The following is an 18916-nucleotide window of genomic DNA, read 5'->3' on the forward strand; positions in this document are numbered from 1 at the left end:
AGAAAATCAACATCTCAAATATTTACTGTGTAACATAGAGCTTTTCATGTAAGCTGTATACAAAGAAATTCTCGTTTATGGTTTCATAACAGAGCATTTTTTACTTCTAAACCTTATTGTTCGAGCGATTTTATGCCTTTTTGCGTGTATGTGTATGTATGATGTGTGTGTGCGCGCGCGTAAGCGTGTGTTTTCTTAATTTAAGATTTATTCATTTTAGATTGACTTTATTTTACACATATACAACGTACTTCGTCAGCAATCAATTTTGCGGCTTTAAGAAATACAAGACGATCGTTCTTGCGATTAAAAGATAGTGAATTCATATTTTATGAAAAAATATACAAACTCGGATGATTTATGTAGAGAAGAAGTCATAAATGAATTTGTTTGTAATTAAGTTTAAGAAATTGAGTTCGAAATGATACAATGTTCAAAGTGATTCAGTGATTGATATATATATATATATATATAAAAAATCATGAAGATATCATAAATATGATTCACAATTGAGCAAGTGTGTTTGTGCAATAAAAATTGTTACGAATTTCGTATACTGATCAAGTCGTACGATGCTTATTACGATTGAATGGAAAATCGAACGTATTGAAGTTCCGAAGAATATTAAATTAGATGACAAAAAAAGACAGTAATGGATTGTGATTTGTTTGATTGCATTTATTTACCGAATGTTTTTTTTTTAACTTTGATTTGACGATTTATGAAAAAAAAGTTTGATATAAAGGAAATTAAATTAAATTTATTTATGTTAATAACATACAAGAAATTAAATTAAAGGAAAATCTTTAAAATCAAGATTTTGTAAAATATAAGAAATGAATAGATTACTTATAATTAACTAATATAATAATAACTTTGTTGCTTTGCTGGAATAATATCATGGCCATTTTGATCAGTATTTAGATTTATCTAGTTTTTTCTTGAATTTAAAAATAGATAATTTGATTTTCGCGCGCAGCATAACTTGTGTAGCATGGACGTCTTTGTTAGACTCGACACTCAATCGTGAATAGCAACGTAGTAACATTTCTTTTTAGTAATAGAAAAATAAACTATCAAAAGTTTCTAAATACATTCGTTTAAATAGCTACAACAGTTCAACATGCAATGGTGAGTGGCAATGTTTTTTAATTAAAAAAATGAGTCTAAAAGGGCTTTCAAATATATTTTAAACGGTATTGAATATATATTAGATATATATATTTAGTTTAGTAAAAGTAATTAATAGCTTACGAAACATATTTCTATTTAACGATATTTAAATTAATTTTTAAAAAAATTTACATAACATAAATAACAATTAAGAAACCTATTAACTTGGAAAAATTTCTCCAACGGGATTCAAACCAGTGACGGAGATGTCTTACTATATTTACAATGAAAGATATAATTTGTAAGTTTGATATCATATTGATAAAGTAAAAGTAAAATATTTATTCCAAGAGAATTGCAAGAGAAACATTACTAATAGCATTTATTTTAATAACTCTATATAATTAGTAATTATTAAAATTATTTATGATTAACAAGATTGATTCATAGATGGAAGTAATTATTTTATAAGCTTTTTTTCATCAAACTTATTTTTATTTATTAATTTCAACAAAACGAATTTTCTAGTATGCTATTCAACATTCTATAAACTTGAAAATGTATGTTTAAAAATAATAGTAAGGGAGGTTCGCCTTCTACGTAAAGCATATGAACATAGGTTAGGGAAGGAAAAACTCACTTCATTTTTGCTAGTCAATTTCAGATCATAATGTATCATTATGGCTACTGTTGGTAGTTTCAAAAAAGTATAGTGATATTTGATTATCTATCTTTATTGTTACTTTGTTAGTGGTTTTGTAACGTAACGTTGTACAAAATTTTTGTTAAACTAGAATTAAATGTGGAATTAAATGTGAACGTTTCGTATATTTTAGTTTTCCAAAAATGGATTAATGTAGTTAGTATTTTGAAGTATTTAAACAAAATCTAATGTCAAATTTTATTAGTTCTTGTAGTTGTGAATACCCATCAGTACTGTGTAACATGTCCATTAACAGTTCGTGTTGGTGTTACTTGATGCAATTTTGATATATTATAGGAAGAATTATAATATTTTAATATAAAGTAAGTACCTCTTGTCATTGCGTTTATAATATCTTAATGACTTTTGGAAGAATGGAATAAATTACATTGTTATTAATTTCTGAAATATTTGAATGTTGCTTTTAAATATTGTTTTAAAATTATCTTTTTTAAATATATGTATGAAATAACATTCTTGTTGCTATTGGTACAAGGTTGTGTTTTGTGTATAGAAACGTGTTTAACAAAATATAAATTTTTTCACGATATGAAAGTTTATTAAAAAAAAATTAGATTACATGAACAATGAAATATATTAATTTTTTTAATTATATTTGTTATATTTGTAATACAACAGCAATTATTACATCTATAAAATTAATATCTGTAAAAAAAAATTTTTTTGATAAAATATGGCTTCAAATGTTATAATGGAAATGAATGTTTTGTCATACTTAATTTTTATTGCAATTTTTATAATACATATGTTTTATCTATATAAAGAAATTATTAAAATATATTAAAAATTAATGATAAATATAATGTAGGAAACATTTGGAAATTACAAGATTTTCTGTTGATTATATTAATTGTTAAATTTAATATATTATTTTGATGTGTTTCTTAGGGAAATTTATTATCATTACTAGAAAATTTACATAATGAAAAAGAATTTTGCATTAATAAGATATAAAATAACAAATGATTATCAAATGGTTATCAAATGATTCAGAAGTATTATTAAACATTTTATACACTAAAATGAAATTTTATGTCGTCTTTTGATTATGCCATTATATATATATATATTTTAAAAGACAATATCTATAAAATTTTAGATAGTTGGTAATGTAATAAATTATTGTGGTTAATATGCAGCAAACTTGATTGGAACTTTAATGAAAAAATATATTTCAGTATATTTATAAAAAGAATGTAAAGATGTTAAATAATTTTATATATTAATTATTTTGAAAAGGAATTAATTTTATTGTTAGAAAAATTTTATACAAAACATTCAAAATTAAGTATAAATAAATAACATTAGAATAAATACTATATATTTTGGGTTGCATTGCAAATAAAAATGAACAAATTTCTTTGAATATATTTAATATGTAAAAAACTTATATATATAATTGATAAAATAGTATTTTTATATCATATTTTTATTTATAAGGTACGTAAATAGTATATGTTTCTTGTTTAATGGAAATTAACTTAATATGTAAAGTAGATTAATATTCAAGATCAAACTTCCTTGTTTGCATTATATTTATATCAAAGATCATACTCATCAAAGAAACTATGGATCATTATTGAATTATCATATTAAAAATCCAAGTATCACAATGATTTAAGATATGTTTATATTTTATAATCAGATAGAAAGTAAATAATATATTATTAGGAAATTATTCTTTAGTTGGTGAATCATCTTCTCATCATCCTCTGATGAATCATTCCAGAGTGGAATATTTTACCTATTAAAAAATAATTTCCTGTTTAACGAGAACATGCTAGATAACTTCTTTAACTAGATTTAACTATATTTAACTAAAACATATAAATATAAATAAAGTTAATGATCATTTTCCAAGAGAATGATTCACTAACAACCTATAGTTTCTTTGATCAGTCATTGTGATGAATGAAATATGATACAAGAAAAAAAATTTGAACAGAGTTTCAAGTTTAACTTTATAATATCTTTTATAGGTTTATTTCCATTAAACCAAGGGTATAGATATCAGATAGTTGTGATATACAATTTTTTTTACATCTTATGTTGTATTTTGCATTTTTTAATATCATTAAACTACATGCCAAGAATTTATATCAACTGACATAAAATTAAAATTACTTTTATATCTCAAAATTTAATAAAATTATTTTTATATATTTTTATATATTTCTTATAAAACAGTAAATGTTTATTTTACATTTAAGGTTTCTATTTCATTTCTTAGTTTAAAGAATTATATTGTTTTTATTTTTAACATATGTTTTTTTAATTTATAATACCAATTCTTTATAAAATGATTAAAAATTTAATTTCATATATTATTTTGTAGGATATAATATTGAAAGTAACTTGTAAGCATGTGCAATTCCTGTCGATCGTTGAAAATGAAAATCTTTCAGTAATGTATGTTAATTCAATATCGGAATATTTTGTTATATGCTTGAATTAGTTGTTTGTCCAAATAGCATTTTCTAAAACATGGTATTCGTTTTGATAATTTTAATTCTAACATCAGCTTTGAAATAAAACTATGTTTTTAAGAGTAGATTACTATATATTTTATGTTTTTTTATTATATATGTTTTCAATTTTGCCATTATTAACCTTTAAAAATTAAAATGCTAGGAAAATGTTCATAACATTTCTATTTACATTTAATGTAGTCTGCATTCATAGGTTGACCCATTAGTAAGAATTCTTAAGTTTGTGTAGGTATGAGTGCAAATTTAATATAGAATACTGTAAGTTATATTTTTGGTCTTAGGAAGTAGTTAAAAAGATTATGTAGATTTAAGGATGAGATAGATTTAGAAAATATGGGAAATCATGAAAATAATGATATATTAATCTATTATTTATTGTAGCCTCTATTATAGAAATTTAGTATATATATTATAAAAATATAGAGTTACACTTCAAAAATACCATTTCATTTAAAAACAAAAAAAAGAATATTTCCCACAATAGAATCTGGTGATATATATAAATATTAAAAAATCATATTTTTAATTTAAAAGAATTTGAAACATAAAATTAAACATATAATTTGACTTATTATTTTTCATGCAGAGATAAAATATTGCTTTTGAGAGCATTGAAAATAATTCACTGATATAATTGTATAAGACTAGGCTATTGTGTTACCTCATGTTATTTCTAGGTGTGTTTATTTTATTTTTGTAATTGACAGCAATTATAAGTATAATTAGAAGCATTTTCTTTATTATAACATATGATTAGTTAGATATAATTTATTGTTGTATATTGTTGGATTTATCTCAACGTTGCTATATTATAAATAAAGAAGTATATTATAAATAAAGAAGTATAGGATTTCATTAAAAAGATAGTTGAATTTTAATATCTCTTCTATCTCTTTACTTATAAAAATATATAAGACAATAATTTTTATGACAAAATACATACATCCTTAAATGTAACTTTATCTCGAGAAATATTTTTTCATACAACTATATGTAATAGAGAATATTTAAGTGATTTTATTTTTTCGTAAAGCATCAAATTAGTCATCCACGGATTTGTGTCATCCACAAAGTTTCAATAGTTTGTAAATTTCTTTTATTTTAAACCTAATGACAAAAGTAGAAATATTTAATGACAAAGGAAGAAAAAAATATCATTCGTTATTTGTATTTATCACTACAAAAGTGGCAACATTTTGATATCGATGCGAATCACTTAATGACATCATTTCACAGCACCGCGTATATATATAACATATCTACATATTTATGTATATCATAACTAGACTTCATTTCTCTCAAAATACATCACTGTGTATACTATGTTTTTGGTAATACAATTGGGTTAGCATTGCTTAATAACAATATAAGTTTTATATTCTAAGAATCTATATTATAAGATCATTTTTTAAAATATTTAAAAATTAATATCTTCTTTCTGTTTTAAATGTGTTAATTGAATGTTTTCATTTATAATACCTATATTCTAGTCGACTATAGTAAGGACACTATAATTATTCATAAAGACTATATTATAATTGTTACCTAATTGTTGCATTGAGGAAAGGGTTTTTCAATCAAGCAAATGCCTGATATATGATAGTCTGATATATTAACGTTCTTTTTTTTCGTATCAGTAAGACTATATTAATGCAAACTTTTATTTTTCATTGTTAGTTTCTTTGTTAATAAAACTTTTTTTTTACACCTTTCAGATTGAGATAAGAATAGACACGATATTGTCATTTATTCAATTCAGTTGGTAGGTTCTCCTTCTCGTTCGCTCTTTTTTTCTGCATTCGTCCCTGTTCAGCAAAACAACCACAAAGAATTTGAGGAATCGTGTCTATCGTTTGTTCTGGTTGTTACCTACCAAGACTTGACTTCCGAATCCCTATGCTGGATTCACAATTGACCAGAACTATTTATCAGCAGTTCACGGTCAATTTGCGATCTGATAACAAACTGTTCACAAGTAGAAGCAATATTATATTCATATTGAGACTCACAAACAAATATAAGCAGGCCCTTTGCGAATAAGCCTTTTGACTCCTGAGCGAACAAAGCTCTTTGCTCGCTGCTCATAAAATCCACTCTGCAATCGGACGAGCAGTATGAACTCAGCATTACGAAGTCTTTATTGTATTGTGTCAAGTACAGTATTGCCTTGTTAATGGACGCATTTCTTGCTCCGTTAATAGATGCGGAGTTAACCCTACCATTTTCTGAAACTGATTTGACAAAGAGAGCGTCTGCGTTATCTTTCATGCGTCATCGGCGATATCTCGACTAACAATAAACGATGATAATAAGAGCGAGGTTTTCATAGTTTTTCCTGTACTAAATTTAAATCGTTGAGGTTCTTCTAATAAAAATGATTTCGAACAGTTAAAGTAGTTATCAAGCCATTGGCTTTTTATTTCCTATCAATTTTTCGATATATTGCGTGTGTAAAAGTTCCTTTAGATTCTTTACGATTTGATCAAAAAATAACTCGTGATCTAAATGAGTCAGAGTAGAAGAACAAACATCTACTGACTCTTCGTTGAAGATTCTTTCGTATGGAACATTTCGTATAGAACTTATTTTCTCTTCTTTTTAAATATCATCCTAAAATATTTTAGGGTAAACGGTAGAGTGATTCTTCTCAGTCAGTTCTTCATCTGTGGCAATTATATTTTGCTCAATTGTTGAATTCTTTCAGGTTGATATTTATCGTCGACTAAGTTTTCTCATACGTTACTCACAGAATTTTGTAACAGTTCGTCGAAATAACGATTGTTTTTAATTACTCGACTGAGTGAAATATCTAAATATCAACGCTCGACAGAGTTTATTTTGTTATTGCTTACACGGTTAAAAAGAGTTATTTTTTCATCGATAAAAAATTTTATAAAAAATTTTACAACCTTCTGTCATATTAAATCATATTTTTAAAATTCGATAAGGTAGCTGGGAACTTTTTGTTGGCTGAGTGTATTGATATATTGCTGAGCACAATAATAAAGTCTTTAAATCACGGTTTTATTGCTCCGTACAGTGATAATACTGTTGGTGAAAAAGAAGTATGCGTAAGGTGTGTATAAATGGGAATGAAAATTCGTTTGCAAAGTGCAACGAGAAAAGCATTGGACGTAAAGGCATTAATGATTTTATTTCTAATTGGAGGATTTATTATGGATCAGACATTTTAGTAGACACTTTGAATCTGAAGGGAAAATAAAAATTATATTTTAAAATATATCTTTCTGTAAGATTTCTACTAATGAAATTCCTCAATAGGGACAGTAGAATTTTAATCTCGAATCTTCTCTTTTCGAGCATGCGAGATGCTTTGAATTTATTGAAGAGCGTACTTTCGTAGTTGTTATAATTTCAATAAATAGAATGTTAAAGCTGGTAAGTAAAATATTTATTAATACAGGTTCCCCTCTTTTTTCTTGGTTACTAATATTATTATAATTTAGATTAACACGTTACATATATATGAGCACTAATCAAACTGAAAAATTGATCAATGTTTAATATATTTAGAATATAGAATATAAGAATATTTATCTCACTCTATACCACATGATTCTCTTTGTTTTTATTTCCACCGTGTCTTATTTTTGGATCGTTGGATCAATATTTGTTGAAACTATATTTCCATTATTCGTTGGAATAATTCTAAAAACTCTAACTTTAATTCTAACTCTTCTTTAACCAAAGAATTTTGATTCATTTTTTTTTTATCCAATTTTTGTAGCTCCTTTGTTCAAAGCGGTTGCTTTGTTTTTTTATCATTCGCGGTGATGTAGATAAATTTACGCGATTTTCCTTTGATCGCGAAACTGACGCGATGAATTAATGTTGTAGGAAGGAGGGTTCATTGACATGGCAAGTGGATCCTTCATTTACGTATCTTGTATCTGGAACTAATTTCATGTAAATCGCGGATTTGAGATATGTTGGTCATATATGTATGTGTTTGAGATCTATTGTGTTTCAACAACGCGTGCTCTTCGCGATGTTGGAACGATCGAGACTCGTGCGTATATCTTTAATTGCGAACGATTTTTCAACAACATCGGATTATCGATTCTCTGAAACGTCTTAATGTTAATAGTATTTGTCTTGCAATTGACACGTGATTGTCTGAGACAAGTGTATCGATAGTAAACCTGTCGAGTGTTTCAGCGGAGTGATCCCGATAAGACATAGATGTGAATAAAAGGTGTTTCAACTTTGAAGGGTTTCTGTAAATTAATGTGTCAGAACTTGCGTTCACCATGTTCCCAATCCTCGCACCACCACTTGATCTTCTGGGCTGATTATTCGAAATGCCTCCGTAATCATTCAGACCTTTGAGTGAGTGTTGGTGGACAAGAACAAGAATAGTGTTTGTTATTTCAAATACAGAAAGATGAGAGATGTAACAATGATTTCGTAATTTATCTGGATCAGATCGTACGATTATACGTTGATTAGTATCTTACATTTGGTTTCTTTAACTTTTGTTAGTCAAGGTTATGCTATTTACTATATTTCATCGCGTTCATTTTGAAAAGTTTTTTTATCTCGGGAGTCCAGTTGAGATTTTGTCTGAACGTTAGTCGAGAAACTTTTATTTTAATTACGACCAGCTAGATCAGTAGCTTTTTATTTTCTCTGCTTATACCGAAGAAGAGACAATAACGATAGTTTTGCTTTTTAAGAATTTAAATCCAATTTCTTCCCGTAAACTTCTGGGATTTGTTCATTGTATTTTGGAGCAATATTTTTGTCGTATGTTTAAAGATTTTCACTTGTTGTCGAATGTGAAACATTAGAAATACAGGGCAGCATTCAGAGTTGAGCACTTTAGGGCTCCATTTGACATTCTTTAGTAGTCAGACAGAGATCAATTCGAGTATATCTGACACCAAGGAAATATTCGTTCATTTCTTCAAAGTTATTTTCACATACTCTGCGTTCGATATCGGGATAAATTATTATATCAAGTGATTATTGATAAAATCCGTTGCATGTGCTAGATACTAATGTTACGTTGTTATCTACTATATAATTGATTGATTGGATCTGAAATCATTTTGGTAATCCGTGATAATGTTATACTTGTTTGAGTGTATCATCGGAGTCGTTTATTTATCGCTCCCCTCCCTCTCTCTCCCCCCTCCCTGTTTCTCAGTTAATTAAGCTCGATAGGTCGGTAATTGTACGTGAGACATTTTTCTTTTCCAGGTTTCTCAAGATGGGTATTACAATGGCTTCATGTCATTTGTTTGGGAAAATGTTGGTCCATATACAGTTATATAGCTTCAGCAGGTATTTCCATGCTTTCTCTGGTAATTTTTTTTAAATAAAGATGTATTTCTTATATTTCGCTCGGATATCTGAATTTGATATATATTTTCATAGAATTTAGAGTTGAAATTAATTCGTGTAGCTGTGTTTATGATAATTGCTTATAAGTTCGATTTGCTATTTTTGTCGATCTGTTTACCTCTTTTTCTCTAACTCGAGGAAATCTTGGTCAAAATTTCAATCGTTCGAATTTTTTTGACGAAAGTTTTGGGTAGGAAGGGCGGCGATTTGATATAACATTGTCCCGTTGATTTTTAATGTTCGACACGTTCAAATGTTCACACGATCATTGATTTTTTTTTTTTACTGAAACGTTCATGCTTCTGTCTGGATTGGTTCTATTCGCTTTGTTTGATAATTTTGCAATATACAAATTTTTAATCTCTTGTACTCGACTTGATTGCTTACATGTTACATTATTGCGTGTTATATGTGTGTCTGATATCGTCAATCGGGATTTCCTGATTTTTGTTTCGAACTCGAAGGCTCTTTCTTGCTTTCGGCTCTCTTACTTTCGGAACGGCTGTGTATTCTGCTTCTATAATAATTGTTTCTTTGAAATTAATTGAAATCGTTACTTATCTGTTTGGCATTATCCTCGAGATGGCAGCAAAGTTTTCTTAAAGTTTGTCTACTTTTCTTTATGTAACTTGGTATAAGCACTTCAGTTAGCTTTTTTGATTATTTTATTCAATTTTGAATGTTTTGAATATTACTTTGAAGTGAGTAGTGGTGGATCGTGGCCTGGGATAGTGGTGAATACAACTTTCCTTATTCGACAATCATTGTCGATGATTTTATTCATCTAGTGATCACAGATTGATACATTTTTTTGATCTGTTACGACCTACTATGGAATTAGTATTTATTCGATGTTTTCGATAACGTGCCAATAATATCAGGGAAAAAAAATTTCTCTCGATGTTGTTCTCCTTCGTGACGTCGTTCGAATTCAGCTAAATAATAAAGCTTCATAAATACGTTGAACTAGTTACATTATTCCAAAAACATGACAGAAAAGAAAAAAGGAATAATAAAAATGAAAGTTTTTAAATAGATTATAAAAATTCAGCCTTTTACAATGGTGGACACGTTGGAGGATCAACTACTATTATTTAGATTTTATCTTTCGAAATCCATATTGGCCTTGGTATTAATACTTCACAGATAACGCGAATATCTTTGTTTTCAATTTTTTTTTGATTAATTCAATTTTTTTAATATCATATTCGATTCGTTTGCTATCCTTTTCTACATTCGCTGTTGCATAAAGAGATTGGATTGAGCCGGGTCTACAATCTGTTTGGTAACTATTGCACAATTGTACCGATTTCGAACGAAGTTATCTAATACTGTACTGATTTAAATCAGTGATAAATGCACAAAGAAATGCACCTCTTCCATGATCTTGTATGTGCTAGAGAAGAAAAAAAATATTAGTAATTTTCTGAACCCTTTAACAAGACTGGATAAAATAAAATTTATATCGATCGAATTGTTATTGGTTGAATAAAATTCTACAAAAATTTTTTATTTTTTATTTTTTTTGCTTAGAAAAACAATCTTCGTTGAGAGGGATTAAAGGAGTGATCCTAGCACGATGATGATTACTTGGAGGATAGGAAATCTGAGATGAACTGGTTAATATGATACTTGTTCACAGTCAGCAGTTTTGAAGCAGTGAAATGTTCTTTTTGCCGTCGAACACGAATTTTTCGTAATTTTTATTATCTCTTCCTGTCATATTTTCGTTGCGCGCACGTTGCGGATGATTATACAAAGTTTTTTATAGTAAGCTAGTACGTTCCTAAGCTTCATTGCAGTATAATATAAGCAGATATAATACGAAACGTAAAACGTGCAATAACAATCTTTCATCGCACTTGCAACGTGCAGTACTCGGTTCTTTCCTCTCTTCTTCGTCGGACTTACAAAATAGTTTTTGTGGGCATTGGAAATTCCAACTGACCTGAAGTATATTGTAGGATCGAACATATTCGAAGGGAGAAGGCAAAATATTGAACATCATTTTCTTCTTTAAACACTTTGACCGAAAAGATTGCACAGTTAAGGTTACATACTACCTGTGCATCATAGCTATACAAGTACGTGCCCTAACTGCAACTAGGTAATACTAAGTCCTGACAGAGCTCTCAGTCTATCTTGTTGGTTCTTCATAGACGTTTCTCACATCAATCTTTTGTAAAGTATATTTTGTTGAATAAAAGTTCTACTTATTCCAGCTGTATTTCAAATGATTTTGACGACAGCCAATTTTTAACAAAATTCAAGGTAGAAAGGTATCTTCATTTTTCTTAGTGTTAATGTAATTTCTTTCGTTGTTTCGTGACTGAATGAATCACGTTGAGTTGCTGACATGAATTCACGCCATTTTACTGTTATGTTTTTGTGTGTCGCCAACGTGATTTCACGTTATTTCATAAATTTTGATGTTATCAGACTGCCATTGCCGAATAAGAGAAGGGAGAAGAAATAAAGATTAGTTTGGCAGTCTTTGTTTTACAAAATGTAAAGATGTATTAATAAGAAAATTTGCCGATTTTTAATAAATTTGAAAAAATTGATATTCGTTGTAAAAATACAATTTTAATATCGAGCTTGATTGATAATGTAATAAAAGCGTGATGTTTAAAAAAAAGAAAGCAAATTAGAGAAATAGAATTTCACTTTGTGTGAACACTATATGTTTCCATAGAAATTGTGCTTTCCAGGAAGTTGAGTTGATAAATGTAAAATAACTCTGATTTTATGATATTTTATATTTGTTTATATCGTCTAATTGCTTTTGTATAAAATTGAAATATTGATTCTTAGGTATCAACGGTATGGGTCGTTACACAGGAAAAAAATGTCGTTTGTTAACGATGTTATGGCTCACTGGTATATTTTTCTTAGTCGAAATAATTGTGGGCTATCTAACAAACTGTATGGCTTTAATAGCTGACAGTTTTCATATGTTGTCGGATGTAGCAGCTTTGATTGTTGCATTTCTTTCCGTAAAGGTAAATATCAAATTACTTTATTTTAATTTTATTCTGCATTACAATTCACTGACTTTTAATCGATTAATATTACAATTATGAATTTTACACTTTGCGTTGGTCTCTCTGAAATATTTTAAAAGAAGATATTTTAGAGAACAAAAGCGAGGAGAAAAGTTTTGTTTAATCGAGATATGATTAAGTAGCGGTAGCATATTTGGCATTAATTTTGGATTTATACTATACATTTATATAAACAAATGTATTAAAAGAACATGACTGTATACCAGAAACTTTTATTAATCTTTTTAAACGTTTCTTTGATCTTTTCTTTCGAATATTTTTGTAAATAAATATTACTTTGGAAATTTCGTTCTTTTCACAGATGTCACCAAAGAAATGGTCTAAGAATACATTTGGTTGGGCCAGAGCTGAAGTTTTAGGAGCTTTAGTAAACGCCGTTTTTTTAGTCGCATTGTGTTTCAGTATTACTGTGGAAGCGTGTAAAAGATTTATTGAGGTTGAAGAGATACATGAAGCAAAACTGCTTGTAGGAGTCGGGGCACTTGGCTTATTAGTGAATATTATTGGACTATGTCTCTTCCATGGTAAATATTGCCGATTGTGAGAACGATATTACTTATCGTAGATGAGTAACGTTCGAAAATTCTTTCATAATGTAAATAATCGTCATAACTGTAAGAGATACAATGAAGAGCATAACTGTGTCAGTGACAATGAAAAATTGCCAACAATTCAAACGGAGATAACTTTACGAAAAATATCGCGATTCACTTGGGAGATACTTTCATTCTCGAAAATTGTAAAGATTCAAACATGTATAGCAACAGAAAACATTTTTTCCACGATTAAATCCACCATTGTCTTGAAAATTGAAATTTCCCCTTTACAACGATCTCTTGAAACTCGCCGTATGATATTTTCTCACCATTTTTTTTTATTCAACTTTAGATGATGAAATGTTAGGATTTCTTCAATTTTTGTCATTTAATTCTAATATTCAACGTTTAATAAAATAGTGGAAAAAAAGTATACAACAAGTTTTAACTTCTCATTATAAAGAGGAAACTTCAAAATAATGGTAAATCTAGTTACAAAAAAATTTTTCAATGTTTTTACACACGTTTGAATTTTTATAATTTTCGAGAAAAAAGTATCCTGATTTAAAGTTATCTTAAAAAAAAGAAAAAAAAAAAAACGAACTCCTGACTATTATAATAGAGGCTTCGCGCTTTAAAATGAGACCAAGTGGATCGTTTTTTTACAAAGTTATTGTAGTTTAAATTGTCTAGAATTTTTTATTGTCATTAGTACAGTTATGCTCTTCATTGTATTTTATCATTGTATCAATACATTAAGCTCTATAAGTAAATATTGGTACTTATTATGTAATGAACGTAAGAAGATATGAAAGATTATAATGATAATAATAATATTTGGAAATTAATATTTTTCCTTGTATATGATCATATAATTCTTGTTGTAGAACACAGAAGTTCTCATGCACATTCGCATGGCATATCTCGAAGTCACAACCGATTGAGTACTCTAGTAGGAACGGACGATAATGAAAATGATGAAACATATAGGCCATCGACGCCTCAAGTCAAAAGGACACATGGCCATGTACATGATGCAAGTCAAATGAACATGCGCGGAGTGTTCCTTCATGTACTCTCAGATGCATTAGGATCTGTGATTGTGATAGTCTCTGCTTTAATTGTTTGGTTGACTGACTGGGATTACAGGTAATTAAATAACTAACACATGCCATAGTATATAATGGATTATATATTTATGGAAAAAATTGTAGCAACCATACTTATTAATTTGTATTAATTTGCACTTTCACTTTCGATGATATGATCTTAATGTTTGTGATCATAATTTGTTTATTTTCTTTACAGATTTTACATTGACCCAGCTCTCTCGCTTTTAATAGTTATTCTTATTCTACAATCGGTATGGCCATTACTCCAGGAATCTGCATTGATTTTATTGCAGACCGTACCGACACATATTCAGGTAATTTGAATAGTAACATTTATGAAATGAAGATTGACAGCACATACAATTTTCTTTTATAGTTTAAAATTAATTTATATAGTTTAGTTATTATTATATACTGTTCAACTGCAACATATCTGTTATTCTAGGTGGATGCCATTCAACAACGTTTACTAGAAAATGTTGATGGCGTTTTGGCTGTACATGAATTTCATGTGTGGCAATTAGCTGGTGATCGTATTATCGCTTCAGCGCATATAAGATGTAGGAATCTGTCAGAATATATGAAAATTGCAGAGCAAGTAAAAGAATTTTTTCATAACGAGGGCATACACTCTACTACAATTCAGCCTGAATTTATTGACGTAAGTAATTTATACATCACACACATATATATAAATATTTCTCGACCATTTATCTGAAGATAAAAATTCTCAAGGTCAATCTCAAATGGATATAAAATTTGAAAATATTCCCAAAAGTAACTGTCATCAAAATATCAATTAAAGAACAAATGAATTATAGCATAAAATGTGCATTCTATGTAATATTAAGCATAATATTAAAATTCTAATTCTACATTATTAATATTCTAGTACCATTCTAATAGCGAGGTCAAGGAAACACCAACTGAAGATTGTGTACTAGATTGTCCAAAGACTGACAAGCCTTGTAATCATGCAACATGTTGCGGACCTTCTAAGCAGGTATGTATATTACGTTTGAACAAGTAATCGATTGACTTAAAATCTGCCCCTTCGCTTCCGCAGTATAATTGGAAGAGAAATACAAATTCCCCTTCTGCCTCCCCTAAATCAAAATGTCTTGGACGATGCATAGAAGCTATTAAATCAGATTCAAATACAGTTATAGGTAACTGTTATTTGTTGTTTATGCTTGATTGTTCCAGTGTTGTACAATTGATTGATAGGATGCACTGAAGTCGTAATTGTTTATATGTAATAAGCTGTACTTTGTCGAAATGAAGAAAAATCATTCTTGAAAATGTAATATAATATCAAGTGCAAGGATATTTATGAATATTTAAAGAAAATTTTCTAATTCAAGCATTAATAAATTTAATAGGATATTTTTAATTATTTTTTCTTCTTTTTTCGCTTCTACTTAGTCATCCAAGAACTCAGAAAAATTTAATCTTTGGATTTTTAAAATAATTTTTCAAAAGAATTTCTATTATAATATTAATAAAAAATGTTATTAATAAAAATCTTTTGGTCTCGTTAAAAAGTATTGAAATATTCAATACTAAATACTTATAATATAATAGTTAATGATTATTGATTTGGCGACAGTTGTGTTCAAATTTGTATAATTTCTTCGCACGATGACATATGATTTAATATTAAAAAATTTTTTTTAACATAATTACCTTATTTTAAGTTATTTTAACATTATATACTATACATTATATTATATATTATATTAGATTATTATAATTATTATAATTAATGCAAGTTCAAGTTTGCATTAAAAGATATTAATCGCTGATATATTAACAGTACAAGCTCCAATTATACAAGTCACTGAATAAGCTGACGAAGATTTACCTTCACCATGCCCAATTCAACAATTTGTAATTATCCGTCTAAACAATATATAAACTGCAGACTTTCCATGAACCAGTAATATATATACTTAAGATTTACTTGGCCCTTGATTAAAAATTTCATCAGTCAGCAGTTTATTTTTAAACAATGATTTATCTTTTGCCAAATTGTTGCCCTTACCTTGTAATTGTTTATAAGTTATTTTAATTCATAATTTATTTTGTTATTAAATGTATAATAAATATATTTCTTTGTTGTGAAAGATTAGTCATTTTGGTAGAATTGACCTTTTGATTGTTTATTTATTTTTATTTAATATCTATTATACGTACTTTAATATTTTCATGTATATGTTTTGATAATTTTTGAATCGAATGTTCTAATTTTTAAATTCAAAGATTCACTTTCTTGCAACAATGTAATGTATGTTTCTTACAGGGTCGTGAAACTCCATCGCCAGGAGAAACACCGTATTTGTGCAGACAACGTAACAGTCTGGCACGTTCCACTGGTTCAATAGGAGGAGCCGAACAGCAAGAAATAAATGAAATGGAACGCGGACATTTGTTATCACTGCCCGCTTTACATCACTCCGTCCAACTTCCACATTCTCATGTTAATACACCGGTTGTATAAGTTGTCATTATATTATAAAATATCTACCTCTGTAACACAATCTGCGGCGCGTTACAATGTTATTATAAAAATTCAATAAAGTAATATACATACTGTATTTTATGACTATTAAAGTCAAAAGTATATTTTCATTGCTTTTTATCGATTGTGTAACTATTATCCTAAGTTTTATAAAGTTTGATATAAAAAGTTTGATGCGTGTGTGATATTTGTACAATCATTAATAAATTAGAAACAGAAATGATGTTGGCCGTAATTCTACGAGCCTGTTTTAGCAACCATAAATAAAATATTTGAAGACTGTTTAATCTGTTGTGAATGTGAGATATCAATCAAAAGACTCTCGAGTTTTAATACCACAAACGCAATGAAACATATTTGAACTCGTTTAGACATAAAATAGCAATCAAGTGAATCACCATAAATGATTCTTTCTATAAAAAAAAATTAGTTTCTCATCTTCTATAATTACAATCATTTCTCTCGTAATCCCGAAAGCAAAACAAATTGTAAAATTTGATATATTATTATTTTTATATTTTGTATGAAATTAAATATATATTTCTAACTAATTTATATTGCTGTCCTTGTCGCACATTATCACTCTCCTTGTCTACCACTCGAGTATGTCTGTTCTCGTTCCACACTATCGCCCTCCTTGTCTACCGCGTGAATATGTCTGTCCTTATCACACGCTGTTGCTCTCCTTGTCTATCGCGGTTATATCTCTGTCCTTATCGCACGCTAGTGCTCTCTTTGTCTAATGACGCTAGACAAGGAACGCAACAGTGTGCGAGAAGGACAACCTTCGATCTATTGAAAAAAAATTCAACTTTTTACACACACGTTTTTTCACGACAAAACACGCATGGAATGAAAGCGGAGAGCCTAATTTTAAAGAGGCATATGAAAAAGTTCATAAATTATTCTTTTTAATTAGATTTTTTTAGTAATTAGTGCGCACTGTCATAAAATGGACATCGTGGCGCCATCTAGTGGCAACGCAGTGGTACTAATTATTTATAAAAATACTTATTTCTGCATTTTATGGGTCAAATGAGATATGAAAAGAAAGCTAAGGGTCTAATTAGGGTAATAAAATCGCCAAAATTCACAATTCATTTCGCTAAATTAGGTTTTTTCGCAAATGAAAATTTCTCCGTTTTTACGGGGTAAGAAACACTAGCGCCGCGTTCTGACAGACAGGTGGCGCCATCTATTAATAACCAAGTGGTACTAAAAGTAGAAAATTCTGTTTTTAGTACCACCGAGATATTAATAGATGGCGCCACCATGGCCTTTAAACAATGACAGATGACAATTTTTTTACAAATTACGAGAAGAAATTAATTAAGAGGAATCATTTGTGAACTTTTTCATATGCCTCCTTAAAATTAGGCTCCCCGCTTTCATTCCATGTGTGTTTTGTTGTGGAAAACCGTGTGTCTAAGAAGTTGAATTTTTTTTGCAATAGATCGAAGGTTGTCCTTCTCGCACACTGTTGCTTTCCTTGTCTAGCGTCATTAGACAAGGAGAGCACTAGCGTGCGACGAGGACAGAGATATAACCGCGATAGACAAGGAGGGCGATAGCGTGAAACAAGGACAGACATATAGACGCGTTAGACAAAGAGGGCAATAGTGTGCGATAAGGACAACAATTTAAATTAGTTCCTATCCTAGGAGTGATCCACACGGTGTATGCTTAAATACAAATCTCATTTGTAATTCAAAAATTTCTAATATAACCAAATTACTAAAAATTGTTTACGTTCATTTCAGTCATCAGACTTGAAATTTTGCGATCTCTCATTATTTATCAAAGTGGAAGGAAATCCGATTTGATATTTTACTGATCTATGATATTTCTGAGAATCGCTTGTCTAGATCCGATCTTGAAGGCATCATGATCATCAAGGGGACAATGATACAGTAAAGTGTTATTAATGAGAAATAATATAATAATTTCATTAAATGTTATTTTATTCCAGTCCCTATCATTTAATAATTT

At 28.7% G+C, this 18916-nt stretch overlaps 1 protein-coding gene across 1 annotated transcript; it reads left to right on the forward strand.

Moving 5' to 3' along the window:
- The first annotated feature begins 1846 nt into the window (after positions 1-1846).
- On the forward strand, positions 1847-17003 carry LOC122536222 (zinc transporter 1). Its single transcript, XM_043668409.1, has 8 exons — positions 1847-2139; positions 12508-12695; positions 13060-13282; positions 14182-14443; positions 14603-14720; positions 14852-15067; positions 15299-15409; positions 16709-17003. Exons 2-8 carry the CDS (start codon positions 12519-12521, stop codon positions 16904-16906), a joined length of 1305 nt encoding a protein of 434 aa, XP_043524344.1. The 5' UTR covers positions 1847-2139; positions 12508-12518; the 3' UTR covers positions 16907-17003.
- Positions 17004-18916: the final 1913 nt, after the last annotated feature.

Source organism: Frieseomelitta varia, unplaced genomic scaffold, assembly GCF_011392965.1.
Source record: "Frieseomelitta varia isolate USP_RPSP 00005682 unplaced genomic scaffold, Fvar_1.2 scaffold_816, whole genome shotgun sequence".
NCBI classification, from domain to species: domain Eukaryota; kingdom Metazoa; phylum Arthropoda; class Insecta; order Hymenoptera; family Apidae; genus Frieseomelitta; species Frieseomelitta varia.

Bases quoted from the DNA above. Each gene is read 5' to 3' on its own strand.
- LOC122536222 (XM_043668409.1), top strand. From the start codon at position 12,519: ATGGGTCGTTACACAGGAAAAAAATGTCGTTTGTTAACGATGTTATGG. The intron at 12,696-13,059 runs GTAAATATCAAA...TTCTTTTCACAG, and splicing joins TTGCATTTCTTTCCGTAAAG to ATGTCACCAAAGAAATGGTC. The intron at 14,444-14,602 runs GTAATTAAATAA...TTTTCTTTACAG, and splicing joins TTGACTGACTGGGATTACAG to ATTTTACATTGACCCAGCTC.